Raw genomic sequence first — 24,950 nt, forward strand, 5'->3', positions numbered from 1 at the left:
TCTGTTTAATTTATAAGTTTGACCTGTTGCTTTTACTAAAGTATAAGTACGTAAAAACGGGGACTTTGGCTTGGTCCCTGCTGTGTTCTTAGTGCCTACCACAGGCTGGGAACATATTAGCACTCAAAGGATATGTGTTGGATGAAAATATGGTGGTGTCCGTTTGGAACTAAATGATTGTTTTAGGATGTTTTAGGCTCCAAGTTTTAGGAAACCAGTTCAACCCAGTTTAAATAATAAAGAAACATTCATTTTGCCTAACAGAGAGCCTTGGATTAGGGTGGGTTTCCCTGCCAGTGCACCTGCATATCCACTGGGGGAAAGGGGGAGACATTGCCTTTCTGATTCTCATTCACCTGGGACTGTTTGAGCATCTAAATATGTGGGAGAAAAATGGGGAAAGATGGAAAACTTCCTTTCTTGGTGACGACAGATAGCATGAGTTGGCAGAAATTGCAAGGACATTAAGAACCTTTAGAGTATGAGATTTTGGAGATGCTGGAGTATAGGATGAACCAAGCTTGTGGAGCTCTTTTTGCAAAGGTTTGGAGAGGGGAGAATTTAGCCGTACTTAGATGTGGGAAAAATTAAAGGTGGGGAGACTAATTTGTTCTTTTCAGGTGCCTACTTGGGCTTTTGCTCTGTTTTGCTAACTAACCCTTAAAGAGAATACCTAAAAATGCTAAAGTAGAGAACCAAAGTGGCCCATAATTTCAGCCTCCAAAAAAAAATCTATTTTTTTAATTAAAAAAAATTTTTAAGTAATCTTCATGCCCAACATGAGGCTCAAACTCATGATGTGAGATCAGGAGTTGCACGCTCTACCAACTGAGCCAGCCAGGCGCCTCTAAAATCTGTTGATTAAAAAAAAAGGATAGAAGTTGCTGGGTGATTCAGTTGATTGAACGTCCCACTCTTGATCTCATTAGTTAGTTCAAGCCCTGCATTGGGGGCTTGAAATACCACAAAAAAGGTGTAATAGGACTGAATAGTCACTTTTCTGATACATACCCAGCATTGCCTCTCTCCTCTCTTCAGATACACATCCTTAGCAGTTTCTTTGATTCCTTCCACAAAACAATTACGCAGGTATCAGCACATACTGTTCTACCCCCTTTTAAACATCTGCGAAATGATCTGTCACATGTGTGGAGGGTGGGTATCCTTTGAGTGGTCTTCTGATGTGGGGCACTTTGATTGGAGCTAGTTCTTTCCAGTATAAGTGATATTACCACAAATACACAGATATGTTGGTGAACCTCTGCACATGTATCAATGAGGTATAATCCTAGTAATGGTGATCGCTGGGTCAGAGTTTATGAATATTTAAAATTTTGATAGATATTGTCAAAGTTTCCTCCCAAAAGTTTGCAACATTTTTTGTTCCTGCCATCATACATACTTCTTTCTGGATATAATAGTGTTTTTCATTTGTGCCCATCTGATAGGTAATATTGTTAACTTGTGTTTTGAATTTTGTCTCTTGAATTGAGAGATAAATTGAATGTCTTACAAATTTATTGCTCATTTATGTTTTTTTTTGTGAACTGCCTGATGATAATCATTTGTTATATGTGAGTTTTGTACATGCAGGAAATTAGCTTGTTGCTGCCATATAATTGTAAATGTTTTTTTTTTTTTTTTCCTTTTTAAAAGTTTATTTATTTTTGAGAGAGAGGGAGGGAGGGAAGGAGACAGAGATGGGGGGCTGGGAGGGGCAGAGAGCTGACAGCAGAGAGTCCAGTTTGGGGCTTGAACTCGTGAACCTTGAGATCATGACCTGAGCCAAAGTCAAACACTTAACCGACTGAGCCACCCAGGCAACCCTGTGTTTTCTCTTAATCTTTTATCTTTTTGACTTTTTATTTTGTCACTCAGATTTTTATTTTTATGGAGTTAAATTTATCGCACCTTTTCTTGACTTCTGGTGTTCTGCTTTGACCGGGCCACTCTGCCTGTTGACACCAGTTCACATCTGACTGGGCTGTGTGAAGTCAACTGGGCACACCAAATATAAAGCTAAGGCAGCAGACCCCAGAGCCCCAGGACACTGGGCATGTTAGGAGAAGCTACAGGTCCTTGACAGAGTCTTAGTGTTCCTGGGGCTGCTTTATGTTTCTTGAGTGGCATTAGATTTCATAAGGTAGGTAAGAGTGTTGAGGCCAAACCCTAGAGTGGAAGGTGGGGGGAGGGTTTATATTGACCCCACTGAGGAGGTATTAGGTAAATGCCAAGTGGCCAGTTAGGTAAAATGGCTTTGGTCCCTTCCTCAGCTGACACAGAAAGGGATGAGAATGGAGAGATGGCTGTGATTTTGTGATGTAATAAGAAATATGTGAACTTCTAAAACCTTGTAATTTCTCCGGGATCCTGGGTGGCTCATTTGGTTAAGTGTTTGACTTCGGCTCAGGTCATGGGTTTGAGCTCTGCATCAGGCTCTGCACTGACAGCTCAGATCCTGGAGCCTGTTTTGGATTCTGTGTTTCCCTCTCTCTTTTTCTCTGCCCCTTCCCCACTTGTGCATGCTCTCTCTCTTCCAAAAATAAACTTAAAAAAAAAAAACAAAAAACAAACCTTGAAATTTCCTGAGATAGAGGTGCTAGGAGTGTCTTGTGATTTCATAATAAGTCCCTTTCAGCCATACATAAGTTTATGCTAATGAGGTGACTCTTGGTGGGTCCCCAGATAACTTCAAAATGGGGCTGGTTGCTGAGGGTCACTCTTGTGATTACAAGCTTAGAACATTCAGGGGCGCCTGGGGGACTCAGTTAAGCATCCAACTCTTGATTTCTCCTCAGGCTGTGATCTCACGGTTCATGAGTTCAAGCCCCTGCACTGTCAGCACAGAGCCCACTGGGGATTCTCTCCGTCTCTCTCTCTGCCCTTCCCTGCTTACACACTCTCTTTCTCTCTCTCAAAATAAATAAATAAACTTAAAAAAAAAAAAAAAAAAGCTTAGAACTTTCAGCCCCATCCCTGGACCTGCAGGGATGGGGAGAGCCTGGGTATTAAGTTCAGTCACCAGTGGCCAGTGATGTAATCAATCATGCCTACCTAATGGAACCTCCCTTAAAACCCCTAAATGCCAGGGTTCCAAGAGCTTCTGGGTTGATGATCGCATAGAGGTGCTGAGGGGGTGGTGTGCCTAGAGAAGGCACTTTGCCCTCACTCTTCCATCTTGTTCTTCTTGAGTTATATCCTTTATGATAAACAGGCAATGGTAAATAAAATGCTTTTTCCTGAGTTCTGTGAGCAATTCTGGCAGATTATCAAATTTGAGGAGAGGTTGTGGGAACTCCCAGTTAGTAGGTCAGAAATACTGGAGACTCAGGACTTGTGTCTAAAGTGGGAGCACTCTTGTGGAACTGAGCCTGGAACCTGTGGGGTCGGATGCTAACTCCAGGTCAGAATTGGGTTGAATCAGTAGACATCCAGTTGGTGTCCTGAGATAGGGAGAATTGGTTATTAATGTTGGAAAGACCCCACACGTTTGGTGTCAGAAGTGTTGTAAGTGAAAAACAGCTCATGTGGGCCATTCTCTTTTCTGGGTGTAACTTTGAACCTGGCTTTTTTTATAGGTGGAAAGATGGCGTTTGTGAAGAGTGGCTGGTTGCTGCGACAGAGTAAGTACAGGACATGAGCACCTTGGTCTGGGTTTAGTGTTGCCTTAGGGTACATATTTATTTCTGTTGCTGAAATAGATCACACTTAAAAACAAATAGGGGGACTGGGTGGCTCAGTTGTTAAGCATCTGACTTCAGCTCAGATCATGATCTTGTGGTTTGTGAGTTCAAGCTCTGTGTCGGTCTCTGTGCTGACAGTTCAGCCTGGAGCCTGCTTCAGATTCTGTTCTCCCCCTCTCTCTCTGACCGCTTGCATTCTCTCTCTCTCAAAAACAAACAAACAAAAAAAAATAGCAAAGTCTTATTAATATTGTTGCTCTGGATTTTCTCTTGGAAATTTTACAGCTCTGTGAGCTGTGTTTCTGTTCACACAGAGTTCTTTCTTGGTTGCTGCCTTGACAGAAACCAGAGAATGGTGGTAATCCCTGCTGGTTTTTCTCTTTTTCTCACTAGCATGCTGTATTATTCATGGCTGACCTGAGGCCCTGCTTGAATGTAACCAAGCTGAGCTCTGATACATTAGCATGGAGGTACTGCTCTTTTTGCGGGAAATACCTGCCTTGTCTGGGGATTGAACAGTGACTAAGATTCTGAAGTACTGGAGACTTTAATTATAGGGATGAAGATTAGACCTGAGGGAATGAGTTTATTTAAAGAAGGTCTTTTGGATCTCCAAAAGGACTCTGCAGAATAGACTCAATTCTTTATGGAGTTGAATTCACATTCTTAGACTCATCTGTGTGTGTGATCATCTTTCATATACTGTCTGTTCATCTCTGAGACTGCCACTAGAAGTAGAATTCATGGTATGTTCTGGAGCAGGGAGAACTGACTGCTCATTGAAGAAGGAGTAAACAGATTATTCTGCTGTTCTAGAAACAGCAGAGTTAAGGGAAAAGTGACATCATTTATGACTCAAGAAAAAACCTGAGCTGTAGTTTACACTCTTTATTGTTGAGATACAAATTTCTGTATGGGGGATACTTTTAGAACTTAGCTAAAATGGAGACTAACTGTGAAGAATGGACTGCATACCTTAGATGGTTTATAAAAGCTATTATTTGTGAAGCTTGTTTGTGACCCTGTTATAAAGATTTTACATATATTATGTAATCACAACAGCTCTTCTAGTAGAAGAAATTGAATTTCAGTGATAATTGGTAACTTGGTAACACAGGGTAGCAAACCTGTATTCAGACGCAGGACTGTGTCATTTCAACATTGACACACTTTCTACCAGGAGAGAAGCTTTCAGCTTATTTGTCCTGTCACTAGTTCTACATTCCCAGACCTGGAGCTGAACCAGGTGTCCTTCAAGGTCTGTGACAGTTCTGTATTCTAAGAATAGAGAGAGCCATTACAATGTTGGCTTTAAAAAGAAAGTCCTGGCGTATTGGAGCCTAGCCCCAGGCTTTGTGTAAGTTTTCTTGTCTTGGATTTTGTGATCCTATCCTTCCCTAAATTGTCAGGGTATGAAGAGAGCCTTGCTCAGACTTTGAGGATATATGTGCCTTCCTTTCCTGGCCCTTTGGATGTCCTCTGGTTTTCTCCTTAGGCTTTACTGCGCCCTTGACTGAGGGCAGTCTCCCTGTCAGCGTAAGTGAACAGTGACCATTTTGACAATTGTTTTTTGCTCCCTCTCCCCACCCATCAGTGCCTAGCATGATGACGTACACAAAATAGATGTCTTTTAAATAAGTTGTATAGACTTTTCCAGTGTCCTGGTCCATGACAATCTCAAATCCGTATATTCAGAAGATTTACTCCATTTCCCCATCTGCCAATGTGTGGGTTGATTTTCCTTCTTTGAAAAAGCAGAACTATCAATCACAATAAAGTAAAATGAGGTGAAATGCATTATATTCACTGGGTAGCAGAGGTACACAGATAATTACATGTTTGCAAAGAGGTCTCCCAGGCTCCTTTTCTTGCCATTGCCACATAGACCCTTAGGACCTCTGGGCTCTGGAGGACGCTTAATTTGGGAATCGGCAGTCAGGGCTTCGGTGGCAGGTGAAATATTTGGGTAGAACTCTCTAATCCAGTGATTCCACCTGTCTCTGTTTTGGTGGCTCTCTTGGGTAGTTTCTGTATAGCTCAGGGACTGCCAATCACATGGATGCTAATGTCACTTATTTATCAGTTTGGGCCAGTGCTGTGGATGCCCCTCTCAGCAAGGAGGGTACCTGATAGTGGTAAAAAGTTTGGAAGGCTGATGTGTTGCCTATTTGGTTAACACTGGTAGCAGCCACAGGAGCATAAGGAGAGGTACACAGAATGGGATTTGTGCATGATGGCCGCCAACAACAGAGTGGGATCTATGGGAACAAAGGATATGGTACTTAGTGTCTGGGTGTGAGGAAAGGGTAGGAGTGACTTGGCCTTTTAGTTTTCCCTTCTCGCTGACAGAGATATTTGAGTTTTATGAAGTTGAGTGCCTAGCCCTACAAATGACAGGGTGAATTCCTTAAACTGAAAGGGACATGTGAGGTAGTAGTAGGGATGCACACAGGATGGGGGTCAGCGTCCTGGTTGTGGGTGCCTCCAGTGTCTGAGCCACCCTCCCACACCCATGGGCTTTAAGGGAAGGTGAATGTTAGAGAAGAATAGATGTGAAAGCCCTTAAAGAAAAAGAAAAACATATTTTCCCTAAAATGGAAGGTACTATTGTTATCTGTATATAGAGACTTCACAGTGCCATGTTTTCTGAACAGTCTAGCAAAGTTAAATAGTACTGGGAAAGTTTTGAGAAGATAAAATATTAGATGTTCATTTTCTATTTAAAAAATGTTTTTAAAAACAGTTGACACAATTAGTTTCAGGTATATAACTCTCTCTCTCTCTCTCTCTCTCTCTATATATATATATATATATATATATGCTGTGCTCCCCACAAGTGTAGCTACCATCTGTCCCCATACATCACTCTTACAGTGTCATTGACTTTACTCCTTATGCTGTGCCTTTTATTCCAGTGACTGACTCATTTCATATATTTTTTTTAGATTCCACATGTGAGTGGAATCATATGGTATTTGTCTTTATCAATCTGATTTATTTCATTTAACATAATACCTTCTAGGTCCATTCATGTCATTGCAAGTGGCACAGTCTCCTTTTTTTATAACTGTAATATTTCTTTGTATATAAACATTACATCTTCCTTTTCATGTTTGTCCATGGATACTTCGCAACTTAACATTGCTTCCCTGTCTTGGCTATTGTAAGTAATGCTGTAGTAAACATAGAGGTGCATGTATCTTTTTGAGTGAGTGTTTTTGTTTTGTTTGTGTAAATACCCAGTAGAATTATTGGACTATATTGTCTTTTTATTTTTAATTTTTTGGGGAACTTCAATACCATTTTCTGTAGTGACTGCACCAATATACATTCCCACCAACAGTGTACAAGGGTTCCTTTTTCTCTGCATCCTCACCAGTGCTTGTTAACAAAATCAAGGTTTTATTGAACTTTTTTTTGAAAATTTGGGCCTATTAATTTAGCAGCATTCTTAGTATCTTTAGCGTGAGCTGCATGTAGCCTTGGTACAGCACGGGTGTTTGTGCCATTGGAGTCTGCTTTCTTTTTCTCTTCTCTTCTCTTCTCTTCTCTTCTCTTCTCTTCTCTTCTCTTTTCTTTTCTTTTCTTTTCTTTTTTTAATTTACATCCAAGTTAGCATATAGTGCAGCAGTGGTTTCAGAAGTAGATTCCTTAATGCCCCTTACCCATTTAGCTCATCCCCCCTCCCACAACCCCTCCAGTAACCCTGTTTGTTCTTCATATTTAAGAGTCTCTTATGTTTTGTCCCCCTCCCTATTTTTATATTATTTTTGCTTCTCTTCCCTTATATTTATCTGTTTTGTATCTTAAAGTCCTCATATGAGTGAAGTCATATATATTTGTCTTTCTCTGACTAATTTCGCTTAGCATAATACCCTATAGTTCCATCCACGTAGTTGCAAATGGCAAGATTTCATTCTTTTTGATTGCCGAGGAATACTCCATTGTATATATATACGCCACATCTTTATCCCTTCATCCGTCGATGGACATTTGGGTTCTTTCCATGCTTCAGCTATTGTTGATAGTGCTGCTATAAACATTGGGGTGCATGTGCCCCTTCGAAACAGCACACCTGTATCCCTTGGATAAATACCTAGTAGTGCAATTGCTGGGTTGTAGGTAGTTCTATTTTTAACTTTTTTGAGGAACCTCCGTACTGTTTTTCAGAGGGGCTGCATCAGTTTGCATTCCCACCAGGATTGCAAAAGAGATCCTCTTTCTCTGCATCCTTGCCAACATCTGTTGTTGCCTGAGTTGTTAATGTTAGCTATTCTGACTGGTGTGAAGTAGTATCTCATTGTGGTTTGATTTGTATTTCCCTGATGATGAGTGATGTTGAACATTTTTTCATGTGTCGGTTGGCCATCTGGATGTCTTCTTTGGAGAAGTGTCTATTCATGTCTTTTGCCCATTTCTTCACTGGATTGATTTTTGGGTGTTGAGTTTTGATAAGTTCTTTATAGATTTTGGATACTAACCCTTTATCTGATATGTCATTTGCAAACATCTTCTTCCATTCCGTCCGTTGCCTTTTAGTTTTGCTATTGTTTCCTTAGCTGTGCAGAAGCTTTTTATTTTGATTAGGTCCCGATAGTTAATTTTTGCTTTTGTTTCCCTTGCCTCTGGAGATGTGTTGAGTAAGAAGTTGCTGTGGCCAAGATCAAAGAGGTTTTTGCCTGCTTTCTCCTCGAGGATTTTGATGGCTTCCTGTCTTATGTTTAGGTCTTTCATCCATTTTGAGTTTATTTTTGTGTATGGTGGAAGAAAGTTGTCCAGGCTCATTCTTCTGCATGTCGCTGTCCAGTTTTCCCAGCACCACTTGCTGAAGAGACTGTCTTTATTCCATTGGATATTCTTTCCTGCTTTGTCAAAGATTAGTTGGCCATATGCTTGTGGGTCTGTTTCTGGGTTCTCTGTTCTTTTCCATTGATCTGAGTGTCTGTTCTTGTGCTGATACCATGCTGTCTTGAGGACTACAGCTTTGTAATACAGCTTGAAGTCCAAGCAATCTGCTTTCATCTCTATTTTGATGTAGTGCTCTGGGCATTTGTATGCAGGTATACTTATGGGGCCAGAGAAAGTTTCCTGTTTCTGTTACCTGTGGGTTAGAGGATAAAGTCCTTACTGTTTTAGTGTAAAGCAAATCTCTCTCATTTTTTTCAGGTACTATTTTGAAGCGTTGGAAGAAGAATTGGTTTGACCTGTGGTCAGATGGTCACCTGATCTATTATGATGACCAAACTCGGCAGAGTGTTGAGGATAAGGTCCACATGCCGGTGGACTGCATCAACATCCGCATGGGGCACGAGTGTCGGGGTAAGTGAAAGTGAGTCTGTTGTGGCCGGCTTCTGTCCTCTACCTTTCCCCATTCTTGGTGGGAATTGAATCCTCTTTCTTACTCATTTTGCTTTCATTAGCAGACCAAAGAAGGGTTTCATTTGGGAGGTAACCACAGTGGACACCTAGATACTTGAATCATGAATCATATGATTGGGGCAGATTGAATTTTCTCATCTGAATTAAACCCAGCAGTTCACATTCCTTGTTGTCTCATGGAGAAGGTGGGGAAACAGAGTTCTGGGATCCCCAGGAAGAATGGAACCAACATAGGCAGTATAGGTTTTGTGACTCGGAACGGGCATCTTATTGATGACAACATCAGTCAGTTACTTAAAAATCCATGATACTTTGCTTTTTGGAGTTATCCCTTATATTCATTTTAAAGGAACAGATTTTTTTTTTTTTTTAATTTTTTTTTTTTTTTTCAACGTTTATTTATTTTTGGGACAGAGAGAGACAGAGCATGAACGGGGGAGGGTCAGAGAGAGAGGGAGACACAGAATTGGAAACAGGCTCCAGGCTCTGAGCCATCAGCCCAGAGCCTGACGCGGGGCTCGAACTCACGGACCGCGAGATCGTGACCTGGCTGAAGTCGGACGCTTAACCGACTGCGCCACCCAGGCGCCCCAAAGGAACAGATTTTTAATAAGTATAGACTTAGATTTTTAATTTTTAGAGCGACAACATGAGTGGAGAAGGGACAGAGAGAGAGAGGGAGAGAGAGAATCCCAAGGAGGCTCCACACTACCAGCACAAAGCCTGATGTGGGGCTTGAACTCACGAACCATGAAATTATGACCAGAGCTGAAATCAAGAGTTGGACACTTAACTGACTGAGCCACCCAGGCACCCCTCTATTTCTAATTAATGGCATTTATAGACTTCCCTGTTTATTAGCTCTGTTTCTGTTTGGAATAAAGAATCTGTTTTAGTAAACATTGATGTTTGAAACATCCTGCTCTTACATAATAGGTTTTGAATTAAAGAGTCACAAGTGGCATATGTGCCTGTAGTAAGTATTGGTATTGTAACATCTTACTCCTACATGTTAGGTCTTGAAACACCAGTGTCCATGGGCCAGCTGTTGAAATCTACCTAAACCAAGCTCAAATATCATAGACCTTATTTCTTGGTACCCAGATACTTTAAAAATATGATTTTCACTTTTAAAGCAGTGATCCAGTTTAGTGTTTCCTGTGAATAAAAGCAGTAAGTATTCTGTTACCTGATGCTTTGTAACACTTTTCATTGTGTGGGGTTTATTCTTGTAATATCTGGGCTCTTCTGTACATCTCTATATGTGAATTGCCTTTTAGAAGGAACCTAAGTTTAATTGGAACAGAGTTGTGATTTATGTGCTTGGTTCTGTGGAGCAGGACAAAGATGTTTTGTAATTGGAATGTTCTGAAGTACTGGTCTTTTGCTTATCGGAGCTGTTAGGTAAGAATAAATCTTGAAAAAAAACTATGTAAATATTTCTTTATTCTACTTATGTTTCATAGATATTCAGCCTCCAGATGGGAAGTCAAAAGACTGTATGCTGCAGATTGTTTGCCGAGATGGGAAAACTATCAGTCTTTGTGCAGAAAGCACAGATGATTGTTTGTAAGTTTGGGTTTTTTTTATGTGTATAATTTAAAAAGTGTCCTGTTTTATTTCCAGTTATCAGGAAGGGAGAAGCATGAGAATGGAGTTTTCTTTCAGGCATCAGAATAAGTGACTGAGAGGATGTGTGAAAGAAATGTAATAGGGCCTTGTTCCATCTCTAATAACTCTGGTCCTAGTTTCTGTGTCTGGGCAAGCTGTCCGGGCGAGATCCCCGTTAGAGTGAGAATGACAGGAGGTATTAGCATGTAGTCATTCTGCACGTGCTCTTTTTTCTTCTCTAGATGCACATTGGGTAACGGGTGTAGTTGAATGGGTTCTTAGAGCTTGTTCTTTTTATGTAAATGTCTTTTTAAAAAGCACGGACATCTGTATTATGAAGGCTTTCCCTTCCTTTGATGGTTCTTATTCCATCTGCCTTCTCTGAAGAAGGGATATGGAGCCAACACTGATTAAATGAAATTTGGGGGGTGGGGTGGAAGAGTTTTTTTTTCTTTCTGGCCACTCTGTATCACTCCCATGAGTAAATTCTGGACATTGTGAGAGTTCACTAACAGATTATTGTGATTTTCATTTATATTAAAACATTCATATGTAAGTGACATTTTCATATAATCCAGAGAAGTTTGTCAGAGTGCCTGCTCTGCATTTCACATACATGTTCCTCTTCAATATAAACATTTATTCCATGCTAAACTCTAGAGTTTATTTTAAATCCCATCCGTAGCTACTTTTTTACACTCTTCTTTTATCAGTGAATCTTCAGTGATACTTTCTGGAAGAGATACTGCTTTCCAATAGACTGATGGAGAAATGACTGCATGTCCAGCCAGTTTGCTACTTTTTTTATAAATCCGGTCTATATATTATTAGTATCTAACAATATAAACATGCATTTTGAACACTCACTTGGCCCTACGCACTGTGCTAACTGCTTTATATATGGTATTTAATGCTCACCATATCTTACAAGGTAGATGCTGTTCTTGTTACAAGAAATTTAGGTTTGGGGTGCCTGTGTGGGTCAGTCAGCTAAGCATTTGACTTTGGCTCAGGCCATGGTCTCATGGTTCATAAGTTCAAGCCCACATTGGGCTCTGCACTGACGGTGTGGAGCCTGCCTGGGATTCTCCCTCTCCATTTCTCTTTGCCCCTCCTCCACTTACATGTCTGTGCTCTTTTCAAAATAAGGAAATAAACTTTAAATACAGAGTATAACTTGTCTATTAACAAGAAACAAACTTGAAATAAAATGAGAATGCTAATAGAGTAAAGAATAGGAGAATGTTAGTTTGCTGTGGGCCACAAACTGGGTGCCTTAAACAACAAATGTATTCCCTCAGAGTTTTGGAAGCTAAGAGTCTGAGCTCAATATGTCAGCAGAGCCATGTTCCCTCTGAGACCTTTCAGTAGAACCCTTCCTGCCTCCTAGTTTGGGTTGTGGCTGGTAATTCTTGGCATTCCTTAGCTTGCCACTGAATCAGTCCAATCTCTGCCTTTTGTTTCTCAGATTCCACAGATGAGTGAAATAATATGATGTTTGTCTTTCTCTGACTGGCTTATTTCACTTAGCATTATACTCTCTAGATCCATATATGTATATATGTTTATATATACACATACACATATATACACCACATGTTCTTTATCCATCTATTGCTAGACACCTGGGCTGTTGTTTGGTCACTAAATGCTGCAATAAACATAGGGGTGCGTGTATCTTTTCATATTCTTTGGGTAAATTATTCAGTAGTGCGATTATGGAATTATACAGTGGTTCCATTTGAATTTTTTTCCTCTTTTTTTAAAAAGAATTTTAAAAAATTATTTTTGAGAGAAGGAGAGAGAGTGTGAGTTGGGGAGGGGCAGAGAGTGGGACAGAGGATCAGAAGCAGACTCTGTGCTGACAGCAGAGAGCCCAATGTGAGGCTCAAACTCAACAAACCATGAGATCATGACCTCAGCTGAAAATTGAGAGTTGAATACTCAATCAACTGAGCCACCCAGGCACTCCTCCATTTTGAATTTTTGAGGAATCTCCATATTGTTTTCCACAGTGGCTGCACTAGTTTGCGTTCCTACCTACAGTGCACAAGGGTTCCTTCTTCACTCTGCCAACACTTCCTGTTTCTTGTGTTGTTGATTTTAGCCATTCTGACAGGTGTGATGTGATATCTCGTTAAAGTTTTGATTTGCATTTCCCTGATGATGAGGGATGTTGAGCATCTTTTCATGTGTCTGTTGGCCATCTGGATATCTTTGGAGAAATGTCTGTTCACATCTTCTGCCCATTTAAAAAAACTTTTTTTTTTTTTTTTTTTTTAACATTTATTCATTTTTGAGAGACAGAGACCGCGCGCGATCAGGGGAGGGGCAAGAGAGAACGAAACACAGAATCCGAAGCAGGCTCCAGACTCTCTCAGCACAGAGTTCGATGCGGGGCTCAAATCCATGAACCATGGGATCATGACCTGAACTGAAGTCAGATGCTTAACTGATTGAGCCACCCAGGCGCCCCTCTTCTGCCCATTTTTTAATTGGATTATTTTTGGGGGGTGTTGAGTTTGGTAAGTTTTTTATATATTTTGTATACTAACCTTGCATTGGATATATACCATTTGCAAATATCTTCTCCCATTCAGTAGGTAGTTTTGTTGGTTGCTTCCTTTACTGTGGGGAAGCTTTTTGTTTTGATGGAGTCCTAATAGTTAATTTTTGCTTTTGTTTCCCTTGCCTTAGGAGTCCTATCAAGAAAGAAATTGCCATGGCCAGTGTCAGAGAAATTACTGCCTGTGTTCTGCTCTAGAATTTTTATGGTTTCAGGTCTCACATTTAGGTCCTGAATCCATTTTATTTTAGTGTATGGTGTAAGAAAATGGTCCAATATCAGGAAAAAGCTCTTTAACATTGGTTTTGGCAGTGAATTTTTGAATATGACACCAAAAGTGCAAGCAGCAAAGGAAAAGGAAACACATGGGATTATATCAAACAGTAAAACTTAAAAAAAAATATTTAGTTAAAAAAAATTTTTTTTTAAGTTTATTTATTTTGAGAGAGAGAGGGAGAGAGACAATCCCAAGCAGGCTCCACACTGTCAGCACAGAGCGTGACTTGGGGCTTGATCCCTTGAACCGTGAGATCATGACCTGAGCTGAACTCAAGAGTCAGACACTTAACTGACTGAGCCACCCATGCACCCCAAACTGTAAAGCTTCTGCACAGCAAAAGAAACCCATCGGTAAAATGAAAAGGCATCGTATGGAATGGGAGAAATTATTTGTAAACCATCCACACGATAAGGGTTTAGTATTCAGAATATATAAGAATTTGTATAACTTCATAGCAAAAAACCACAATTTTTAAAAATGGGCAAAGGACTTGAGTAGATACTTTTCCAAAGATGTCCAAATGGCCATAGGTATGGGGAAAGATGCTCAACCTCAGTAATCACTAGGAAAGACAAAACAAAATCATAATGAGATTACCTCACATCTCTTAGAATGGCTGTTGTCAAAAAGACAAAAAGGTAAATGTTGTGAGGATGTAGAGATAAGGGAGCCCTGTGCACTGTTGGCAGGAATGTAAATTGGTATAAGCCACTATGGGTACATTATGGAGGTTCCTCAAAAAAACTGAAAGTAGAACCATCATATGATGTAGCAATTCCCTTCTGGATATATGTGTTGAAGGAAATGAAATCCTTATCTTGAAGAGATTTCTGCATCCACATGTTCACTGCAGCATTATTCATAGTATCCAAGACATGAAACAGCCTAAGCAGTTGTTGATGGATGATAGATAAGGAAAATGTGATACACACACACACACACACCACATACATTGAATATTATTCAATTAAGGAAAAAAGAAGGAAATCTTGTGTTTTGCAACAATATGGATGGACCTTGAGGGCATTGTGCTAAATGAAATAAGTAAAACAGAGAAAGACAATTACTATATGTCTCACTTGTAGAAAAGCCAAATTCCTAGAAAAAGATAGTAGAATGAATGGTGGTTGGGGGAAATGGGGAGATGTTGGTCAAAGTATACAAACTTCCAGCTATATGATGACTAAGTTCTGGGCGTCTAGTTATGTAGTATTGTGATTATAATTAGCAAATACTTGTTACATGCTTGAACAAGTTAAGGGACTAGGTTTTAAGTGTTATGATCAGAAATAATAAGTAATTATGTGAGGGGATGAAGGTATAAATCATATTGTCATCATTTTGCATCGGATCATTACATTGCATACAGTAAACTTACATGTAATATGTCAATTTCTCAAGCTGGCAAAAAAGTACTAGGACTGTTTTCAATCACAAAAAAATTGCTGACAATCTGAATCTCTTATGGAACATTATGTAGCCATTAAAAAAATGCAGTTGGTATTATGCTAAGTGAAATAAGTCAGGCAGAGAAAGATAGATACCATATGTTTTCACTCATGTGGATCTTCAGAAACTTAGCAGAAGACCATTGGGGGTGGGGAAGGGGAAAAAACAGAGAGGGAGGGAGGCAAACCATAAGAGATTCTTAAATACTGAGAACAAACTGAGGGTTGATGGGGGATGGGGGAGAGGGGAAAGTGGGTGATGGGCATTGAGGAGGGCATCTGTTGGGATGAGCACTGGGTGTTGTATGGAAACCAATTTGAAAATCAATTAATTTAAATAATAAAATCCCAGAATCAATCAATAAGTCAATAAATTAAAATGCGGTAGATCTGTGTGTGTGACATGAACTGACAAAGCAAGTTGCAGTAGAGTTAAACATGGTGCATTTTTTTATACTTACTAAAGAATAAAGCAAAAACTGTATAGTAATAGAGTATGCTTTAAATACTGTATAGTGTATGCGCCACAGATACATATTGTTTCACATATTGTGTATTGTGCAGATCTCAGATGATTTGATTGAGTGGGTCTTGGGGTAAGGACAGGAGGCTTGTTCTTGAAACAAACTTTTCCAGAAATTTTGATGCTGACACAGGTTTGAGAATCCTTGCGGTAGATGTTGGATTGCCTTAAATAAGCATCCCTTTTTCTTTTCTCCAGGGCCTGGAAATTTACATTGCAGGATTCCAGGACAAACACAGTAAGTTGCTAAGGGCAATCACCTGTAACGTTTTTGCCTTGTCTTGCTGGAACAAATGGGATGATAGGGGATTAAGAAATGGAAATGGGGATGGGTTCCTTGACCGTCCAGCCATGGCTGAGAACTCATAGCTGGGCAGGGCACCATTTACTGATACGAGAGTAAGCTAGATTTTGCCAAACCTTTTAAGGCAGGAGGATCCCTGCCAATACAGGCAACACTGGTCCTAATATTATCTTCCAGAAGTGTCTGTATCTCAGAAAGTTTTGCAGCACTTTGAATTATGCTGTAGTTTACAGAGAAGGCTCAAAAAGGACCAGAGTCCATTCATGGCACCCCAGCCTTGTGAAACAAGCATTTTGGGGACTTGTGCTTGATTCTAGTTCTGCTTCTGACCTTAGGAAGTCACTGAGACAGTAAACCCCATTTGTAGGGGTCTAATGCCATTTTTGTGTCCGAAAATCAAGGCAACTTCCTCTGCAGGAAACATTTTTATTCTTCAGATAGGATTTTATTTTTCCCTATAAAGGGAGGAAAAGAAAAAGGTAGATGAAGCTTATAAAATAATTTGTACAGGTAGGAAAAGTAAAAAGGACTTAATATCCAAATGTCATTGTTTCCTACTCTGTTAGCCCAAGACAGTTCTTCCTGTAAGCCTACTCTGCAACTCCAGTTAGCTTTTCTTTCACAAAAATCTTGGCTGAAATTAGTGTTAATGATCCATACTGTTGGGGCTAAGATCCCAAGATGATTCTTTGCATGGATTTATTATTATTTTTTTAAGTTTATTTTTTTATTTTGAGAGAGAGAGAGAGAGAGCGCACACGTGCTCACAGGGAGGGGCAGAGAGAGAGGAAGAGAGGATCCCAGGCAGGCTCTGTGCACTATCAGCGTGGAGCCAGACATGGGGCTCAAACCCATGAGAACCATGAGATCATGGCCTGAGCTGAAATCAAGTGTCAGATGCTTAACTGACTGAGCCACCCAGGTACTCCTGGAATTTTTTTTAAAAGAGTACATAGGGGCGCCTGGGTGGCGCAGTCGGTTAAGCGTCCGACTTCAGCCAGGTCACGATCTCGCGGTCCGTGAGTTCGAGCCCCGCGTCAGGCTCTGGGCTGATGGCTCAGAGCCTGGAGCCTGTTTCCGATTCTGTGTCTCCCTCTCTCTCTGCCCCTCCCCCGTTCATGCTCTGTCTCTCTCTGTCCCAAAAATAAACGTTGAAAAAAAAAATTAAAAAAAAAAAAAAAAAAAAAAAAAAGAGTACATAGATTTTTCTTTTTCCACTGGGAAGTAATTTAATGAAGGAATTTTTTTTAGTGCAAAAAGCAGGCTGTGTGTGTAGGACAATCCCTGACTGCTGTGTTTTCAGATTGTAGGATTTATATTTAACAGAAGGGTTGTTGAGAGTGGTGCCACATCTTTGAAAAGGCCTGGATAATGGTAGACTCTGGCCTCCTTAGGCAGTGAGAGCTCCATTCCTGCCTTCTGCAGATGGCTGAGGAGGACAGCCTCCTCCCGAATTCAGAGGACAGGAGAGTGCAGGATTAGAGGGGGTTGTGGGGAGATACTCTTGTTGTTCACTGCTTTTCAGAGACCTGTTGTATTTGCTGTTCTAATTTTTAAAATTTTGCTGAATAGAAAGGATGTGTATATGTACAGAATCATGAGAGCCTGTATATGGTTGCTTTGTGACAGAAAGCTGTTTTTCATTCTCTCTCCTCTCAATAGGCTTATGTTGGCTCAGAAGTCCTGTATGATGAGACAGCTGTGGCTTCTTCCCCTCCTCCTTACACAGCCTATGCTGCACCAACCCCTGAGGTAGGGAGCAAATCTTGGTGTTTTGGAATCCAAGTTTTAGGGAGGTTGGGGTCTCTGTGCTACTCTCCTCCCCACCCCTCCCAACTGTGCTACTCTCCTTTTTAAGAAACAAAACAAAAAAAACCCTTGAACCAGTATCAGAGAAATTAAAAATGCACTCAACCCTTTTCTTTAAACTTTTTAAAAAACAGATTATTGTCATTGTTTGCTTTCATAAAATAAAGCTATTGCTTTATAATCTCCATGTTTACATTTTGTTTTTAAGATAGGCCTGATAATGATTCATGTTTTTTTTTTTTTTAATTAAAAAAAAATGTTTTTTTTAATGTTTATTTGTTTTTGAGAAAGGGAGAGAGACAGAGTGTGAGTGGGGGAGGAGCAGAGAGAGAGGGAGACACAGAATCTGATGCAGGCTCCAGACTCTGAGCTGTCAGTGCAGAGCCTGACGTGGGGCTTGAACCCCCAAACCATGAGATCATGACCTGAGCCAAAGTCGGACACTTAACCGGCTGAGCCACCCAGGCGCCCCTTTAATTAAAAAAAAAAAAAAAAAAAAAAAAGTTAACATTTATTTATTATTGAGAGACAGAGCATGAGCAGGGGAGGGGCAGAGAGAGGAGGAGACACAGAATCCGAAGCAGGCTCCAGACCCTGAGCTATCCACACAGAGCCCGATGTGGGACTCGAACTCACAAACCGTGAGATCATGACCTGAGCCAAAGTCAAACGCTCAACCGACTGAGCCATCCAGGCGCCCCTAATTTTTTTTTTTAATGTTTGTTTATTTTTGAGAGAGAGAGAGACAGAGTGTGAGCAGGGGAGGGACAGAGAGAGAGGGAGACACAGAATCTGAAGCAGGCTCCAGGCTCTGAGCTGTCAGCACAGAGCCCGACACGGGGCTTGAACTCATGAACTGTGAGATCATGACCTGAGCCAAAGTCAGATGCTGAACTGACTGAGCCACCCAGACGCCCCCTAAAAATGATTCATGTTAATCATAGTTGCTTTGATAATATGATATTGATGATTTTTATACTTAATGAATTACTTGAATTTTCTTTATAACCAGAAAAGATGCTTTATTTTTATTTTTACTTAAAAGATTCTGTTTATTTTCAGAGAGCGAGCAGGGGAGAGGCAGAGAGAGGGAGAGAGAGAGAATCCCAAGCAGACTCCACATTGTCAGTACAGAGCCCAACGTGGGGCTCAATCTCATGAACTGTGAGATGGTGACCTGAGCCAAAATCAAGAGTCAGATGCTTAACTGACTGAGCTACCCAGGAGCCCTACTTTTTTTTACTTTGAAAAAACAAAACTTAAGAAAAAAAATCACATATCAAATACCTTAGGAGTATCTCCTAGTTAGATGTGTTAAGTGTTCAGTGCTACATATGGAAGTCTCTGTTGTGGGAGGGACTTCTGTTTTTTTTTGCTTTTTTAACTTTTAATATTTATAGATTTACAGGAAGTTCCAAAAATAATATGGAAAGATCTCATGTACTCCTCATTCAGCTCCTCAGTTGTTACATGTTACATGAAATCAAAACCAGGAATTTGAAATTGGCAAAATGTTTATTCTGGTTTCGTGTCATTTTATCATATGTGTAGATTTGTGTAACCAGCCCTTCAATCAAGATATAAAACTGTTGATAAAATCTTCCCGCTACACCCTTACATAGTTATACCCTCATTCGCCTTTCTAACTCCCATCAACCACTGATTTGTTGATTTGTTCTCTGTCTGTATAATTTTGTTATTTCCACAATGTTATATAAATAGAATCATACAGCATGTGATCTTTTTTAAAAAAATTTTTTTAATGTTTATTTAATTTTTGAGACAGAGAGAGATAGAGCATGAACGGGGGGGGGGGGGGGGCAGTGGGTGGGTCAGAGAGACAGAGAGACACAGAATCCCAAGATGGCTCCAGGCTCCGAGCTGTCAGCACAGAGCCTGACACGGGGCTTGAACCCACAGACCGTGAGATCATGACCTGAGCCGAAGTCGGATGCTTAACCGACTGAGCCATCCAGGCACCCCTGATCTTTTTGAGTTTGATGTTTTTCACTTAGTACAGTTCCCTTGAGACCCAGCCAAATTCTTGCATGTATACCCCATTAAGTATTGATGGATGTTTACTTGGGGTTGTTTCAAAGTTTTGGCTATTACCACTAAATGTACTGTGAATTCTCCTCATGTACAGCTTTTTATATAGGCATAAAGTTTTATTTCTTTGGGGAAAATGCCCCAAAATGGAATTGCTGGGTCTATTATATGGTAAGTACATGGTTAATTTTTTAAAAAGCTAAGAAACTACTTTCCAGAATGACTCTACTGTTTCACTTATGTGAATAATCCAGTTTCTCTGCATCTTTCCCAGCATTAAATGCTGTCACCATTTTTTAATTTTAGCTGTTCTTACAGGTATGTAGTGATATTTCATTCTAATCTCAATTTGCATTTCCCTAATAGCTAGCAATGTTGGACATCTTTTTATGTGCTTTTTTTTTTGCCATTGTATATCCTGTTCAGTAAAATGTCACTTCATGTCTTTTGCTTGTTTTCTAATTGTATTATTATTTCTTTTAGCATTGAGTTTTGAGAGTTCTTTGAGTTTGAGATAGGAACACTTTGTCAGATATGTGGTCTGGAGCATTGTGTTATTATCCTCTTAACAGTGCCTTTCATGGAGTTTTAGTTTTCATGCAGTCTAGTTTATCAGTTTTTATGGTTTGTGCTTTTGTTGTCGTTTCATACTTCCCCCCAAGACCAGGTTTCCTAAGGTTTTCTCCTGTGCTATTTTTTGGAAGTTTCATAGTGCCAGGATTTACATGTAAAGCGTTAGGGTTAGGGTTCATTTTTTTTTAATATGAATGTCCACTTATTCCGCTACAATTTGATGAAAAGTCCTTTCTGGAATTGCTTTTGCATCTCTGTGAAAATTCACTTGGCTGTATTTGTGTGTGTCTATTTCTGGGTTCTCTGATTGTTCTATTGATCTGTGTGTTTTTCTTCCTCTTACACCACACTGACTTGATTACTGTAGCTGTATAAGTCTTAAAATTGGGTAGACTGATCCCCCACTATATCCTTTTCAGAATTCCCTGAACTATTCTGGTTCCATTTCCTTTCCATATGATTTGTCTAAGTCTACAACAAAATCTTGATAGATTTTGAAAGAAATTGTTTTAAACCTATGTATCAGGTTTTTGGGGGGAGAATTGACATATTATGTTGAGTTTTTCAGTCAGTGAACATGGACTGTCTCTATTTAGATCCTCTGATTTTTTTTCATCAGCATTTTGTAGTTTCAGTATAAAAATCTTGGGCATGTTTTGTTAGATTTACACTTACGTATTTTTTTTTTATCGTTGTCTATGGTATTATGTTTTAAATTTTAATTTCCCCAAGTTCATTGATTTTTGTTTATTGATCTTATAGCTTGTGAACTTACTAAGCTCACCTGTTGGTTCTAGAAGTAGTTTTTTGTACATTCTCTGGGATATTCTACAATAGACGCAATCATGTCATCTGTAAATAGGGAGAGTTTTCTTTCCAGTCTGTGTGCCTTCTATTTCTTTGCCCTGGTTAGAACTTCTAATGTTATGTTGAATAGCAGTGGTAAGAGCAGTCATCCTTGTCTTGTTCCTGATTTTAAGGGGAATGCATTCGGTTTTTCTACATTACATGTGATGTGAGCTGTAGTTTTTGAAGATGTTCAATAACAAGTTGAGAAAGTTCCTTTTCTAGTTTTCTGAGTTTAGGTGTTGAATTTTGTCAAATACCTTTTCTGCATCAATTGGCATGGTCATGTGATTTTTTTTTTTAAACCTCTGCCAATATGATGGATTATACTGATTGGTTTTCAAATATTGAACCAGAGGTGCATCCCTGTAATAAACCTCTCTTAGTTGGGTGTATAATTCTTTTCTTTTATTGCTGAATTCTGTTTGTTAATATTCTTACAGATTTTTGCATCTATATTCGTGAAGGATATTGGTCTGTAGTTTTTTTGTACTCTTATTTGGTATTAGGTCATACTGGCTTTACAGAATGAATTTTGGGAAGTGTTCCCTGCTCTTCTATTTTCTAGAAGAGATTATATAGAATTTGTGTTAATTCTTTTTTAATTTATTTTTAAAAAACTTTTTAAATGTTTGTTTATTTTTGAGAGAGACAGAGACAGAGTGCCAGCAGGGGAGGGGCAGAGAGAGAGGGAGACACACAATCTGAAGCAGGCTCCAGGCTCTGAGCTGTTAGCACAGAGCCTGATGCGGGGCTCAAACTCACCAACCCTGAGATCGTGACCTGAGTTGAAGTTGGATGCTTAACTGACTGATCTACCCAGGCGTCCCATGTTAATTCCTTTTTTAAATATTTGGTAGAAATCTCCAGTGAAACAGTCTGGGCCTGAAGATTTTGAGGGTGGGGTATTTTTAATTACAAATTTTATTTTTTTAAAAAAATTTTTTTTTTTTCAACGTTTATCCATCCTTGGGACAGAGAGAGACAGAGCATGAACGGGGGAGGGGCAGAGAGAGAGGGAGACACAGAATCGGAAACAGGCTCCAGGCTCTGAGCCATCAGCCCAGAGCCTGACGCGGGGCTCGAACTCACGGACCGCTAGATCGTGACCTGGCTGAAGTCGGACGCTTAACCGACTGCGCCACCCAGGCGCCCCTACAAATTTTATTTTTTAAAAATGTTTATCTATTTTTGAGAGCGTGCAAGTGGGGGAGGTGCAGAGAGAGAGGGAGACACAGAATTGGAAGCAGGCTCCATGCTCTGAGCTGCCAGCACAGAGCCCCATGTGGGGCTCGAACTCAATGGACCCTGAGATCATGACCTGAGCCGAAGTCGAATGTTTGACTGAGAGCCACACAGCCGCCTCCAAATTCTATTTTCTTGAGAGTTATAGTACTGTTCATTTTCTGTTTCATATTGAGTGGATTGTAGTAATTTGTACTTTTTGAGTAATTGGTCCTTTTCATATAAGTTGTTTAATTTATGTGTGCACCTCTGTCATTGGTCCACAGACATTTACATTTTCTTGGTGGGTTAACTGTATTATCATAATGTAATGTCCCTTTCTGTTTCTGGCAATTTTCTTTAGTCTGATGTTTGCTCTATCTGATATTAATATAGTCACTTCTTCTTGCTTTTCACTGTGTGGTATCTCTTCCCATCTTTTTTTTTTTTTTTTCAACCTACATATTTCATTTGAAGTGAGTTTCTCATAGATAACATGTATGTGAGTTTTCCCTATCTGACATCTGACAAATATCTATCTTGTAATTAGTATATTTAGACCATTTACATTTAATGTAATTTTTGATATATTAGGTTTAAGTATGCCATTTTGTTTTTTGTTTCCCTTTGGTTCTGTGTTTTTTAAATTTCTCTGTGTTCTTTTACTTAAGCTTTTTGTGAATTATTTGAACATGTTTTAAAATTGCCTTTTGAGGGGCGCCTGGGTGGCTCAGTTGGTTAAGCATCTGACTACGGCTCAGGTCATGCTCTCATGCTCGTGAGTTCAAGCTCCTTGTCAGGCTCTGTGCTGACAGCTGAGAGCCTGGAGCCTGCTTCAGATTCTGTCTCCCTCTCTCTGCCCCTGTTCGTGCTGTCTCTCTGTCTCTCTCAAATATAAATAAACATCAAAAAAAATAAAGTTGCATTTTGATTTATCTATAATGTTTCTTGAGTGTGTCTCTTTGTATTGCTTTTTTAGTGGTTGCTCTACATTATTCATATTTACGTATTTTTCAAAGTCAAGTGTTCACGTTTCTTTTATATATGAGAACCATATCAGATGGTGTTAGAAATTTTGCTTCAGCTGTCAGACTTGTTAGAAAAGTCAAGCTGTGAAGGAAAGTTTATTTACATGTATTTCTGCTCTGTACCTATTTTTTTTTTTACCTCCTGATGTTTTAGGGTCCTTTCTTTTATTGTTTACATTTTGTTCAGTGAAATTCTTTTTTTGCCATTCTCTTAGGATAGTAGCTCTGTTGGCAACAGATTCTCAGTTCTTCATCTGAGAATGTCTTGATTTTTTTCTTTATTTCTGAGGGATATTTTCACTAGTGTAGAATTCTGAGTTGACATTTCTTCCAGCATTTGTCAAGTGTGTGCTATTTCCTTTGGTCTACATGGTTTCTGAGGAGAAATCTGCTATCATTTACATTTCCCCCCATGTAGGTAATGCATTGTTTGTTTCTTGCTATTTTCATTGTCCTTAGTTTTCAGAAGTTTGACTATAGTATGTTGGTATGGATTTTGGGGGCGTTATCCTATTTGGCGTTCATTGTCTTTTTGTTTCTTGCTAAATTTGGGAAAATTTAGGCCATTATTTCTGGAATGTTTTTTTCAGCCCCACCCCTTTTCCTTTTGAAACTAATGATATGGATGTTAGATGTCCCACATGTCTCAGATTCTGTTCATTTTCTTTTTATTAAAAAACAATTTTTTTAATGTTTATTTATTTTAGAGACAGAGCATAAGCAGGGGAGGGGCAGAGAGGACTGGAGACAGAATCTGAAGCAGGCTGCAGGCCCTGAGCTGTCAACACAGAGCCTGACGTGGGGCTCGAACCCATGGACCATGAAATCATGACCTGAGCTGAAGTTGGACACTTAACTGACTGAGCCACCCACGCGCACCTTCTTTTCTTCAATATATTTTCCTCTCTATTCCACTTTATAGTACGTTTACTGATTCTTTTTCTCTGACATTCCTATTCTGTTTTTGGACAACTGAGAATCCTAAACATCAGGAGGTAAAAAAAAAAAAAAAAAAAAGTATGGTCAGAGCAGAAACTCTGGTAAATGAGCATTGGCCTCAACTTAAAGTCGCCAGCTGCATTAACCCCTAACAAGGGAGTCCACTTGTCCTTTGAAGCCAGGCATTGACTTCTCATCTGTAGCTATGAAAATCCTTGATAATATCTTCTTCCAATAGAAGGCTATTTCATCTGCACTGAAAATCTCTTGTTAGGTGTAGCCACCTTCATAAATGATCTTAGCTGCCATCTTCTGGGTAACTTGTTGCAGCTTCTACATCAGCTCTTGCTGCTTTACCTTGCCCTTTTATGTTATAAAGCTGGTTTCTTTTCTTAAACCTCATGAACCAACCTCTCTTAGCTTCATACTTTGTTCTGCAGCTTCTTTCCCTCTCTCAGCGTTCACAGAATTGAAGAGAGTCAGGGCCTTCCTCTGGATTAGGGTTTGGCTGGTATTCTACCCTGACCACTCATACGTTCTCTGTATCAACTATAAGACTGTTCTGTTTTCTCACCATTTGTATGTTCACTGGAGTAGTGCTTTTAATTTCCTTCAAGAACTTTTCCTTTGCACTCACAACCTGGCTGTTTGGTGCAAGAGGCCCAGCTTTTGGCCTGTCTCAGTGTTC

At 39.7% G+C, this 24,950-nt stretch overlaps 1 protein-coding gene and 1 non-coding gene across 5 annotated transcripts in view; one reads left to right on the forward strand and one right to left on the reverse strand.

The window, feature by feature from the left end:
- Nucleotides 1–24,950, forward strand: part of PLEKHB2 (pleckstrin homology domain containing B2) — a 43,336-nt gene that overhangs the window by 8,320 nt on the left and 10,066 nt on the right. For 2 of the 4 annotated variants that reach the window (XM_045479338.1, XM_045479339.1), the window contains exons 2-6: nt 3,579–3,623; nt 8,850–9,002; nt 10,529–10,631; nt 15,689–15,728; nt 17,457–17,546. In XM_045479338.1, coding sequence (XP_045335294.1) covers nt 3,587–3,623; nt 8,850–9,002; nt 10,529–10,631; nt 15,689–15,728; nt 17,457–17,546 — 423 coding nt within the window. In that variant the 5' untranslated portion in view covers nt 3,579–3,586. Of the gene's footprint in view, nt 1–3,578; nt 3,624–4,076; nt 4,154–8,849; nt 9,003–10,528; nt 10,632–15,688; nt 15,729–17,456; nt 17,547–24,950 lie in introns of all 4 variants that reach the window. The other 2 variants (XM_045479340.1, XM_045479342.1) reach the window with 2 other exon arrangements.
- On the reverse strand, nt 772–843 carry TRNAR-CCU. The gene has a single exon. It is a non-coding gene; the product is annotated as a tRNA-Arg (tRNA).

This window comes from Leopardus geoffroyi, chromosome C1, assembly GCF_018350155.1.
Source record: "Leopardus geoffroyi isolate Oge1 chromosome C1, O.geoffroyi_Oge1_pat1.0, whole genome shotgun sequence".
NCBI classification, from domain to species: Eukaryota; Metazoa; Chordata; class Mammalia; order Carnivora; family Felidae; genus Leopardus; species Leopardus geoffroyi.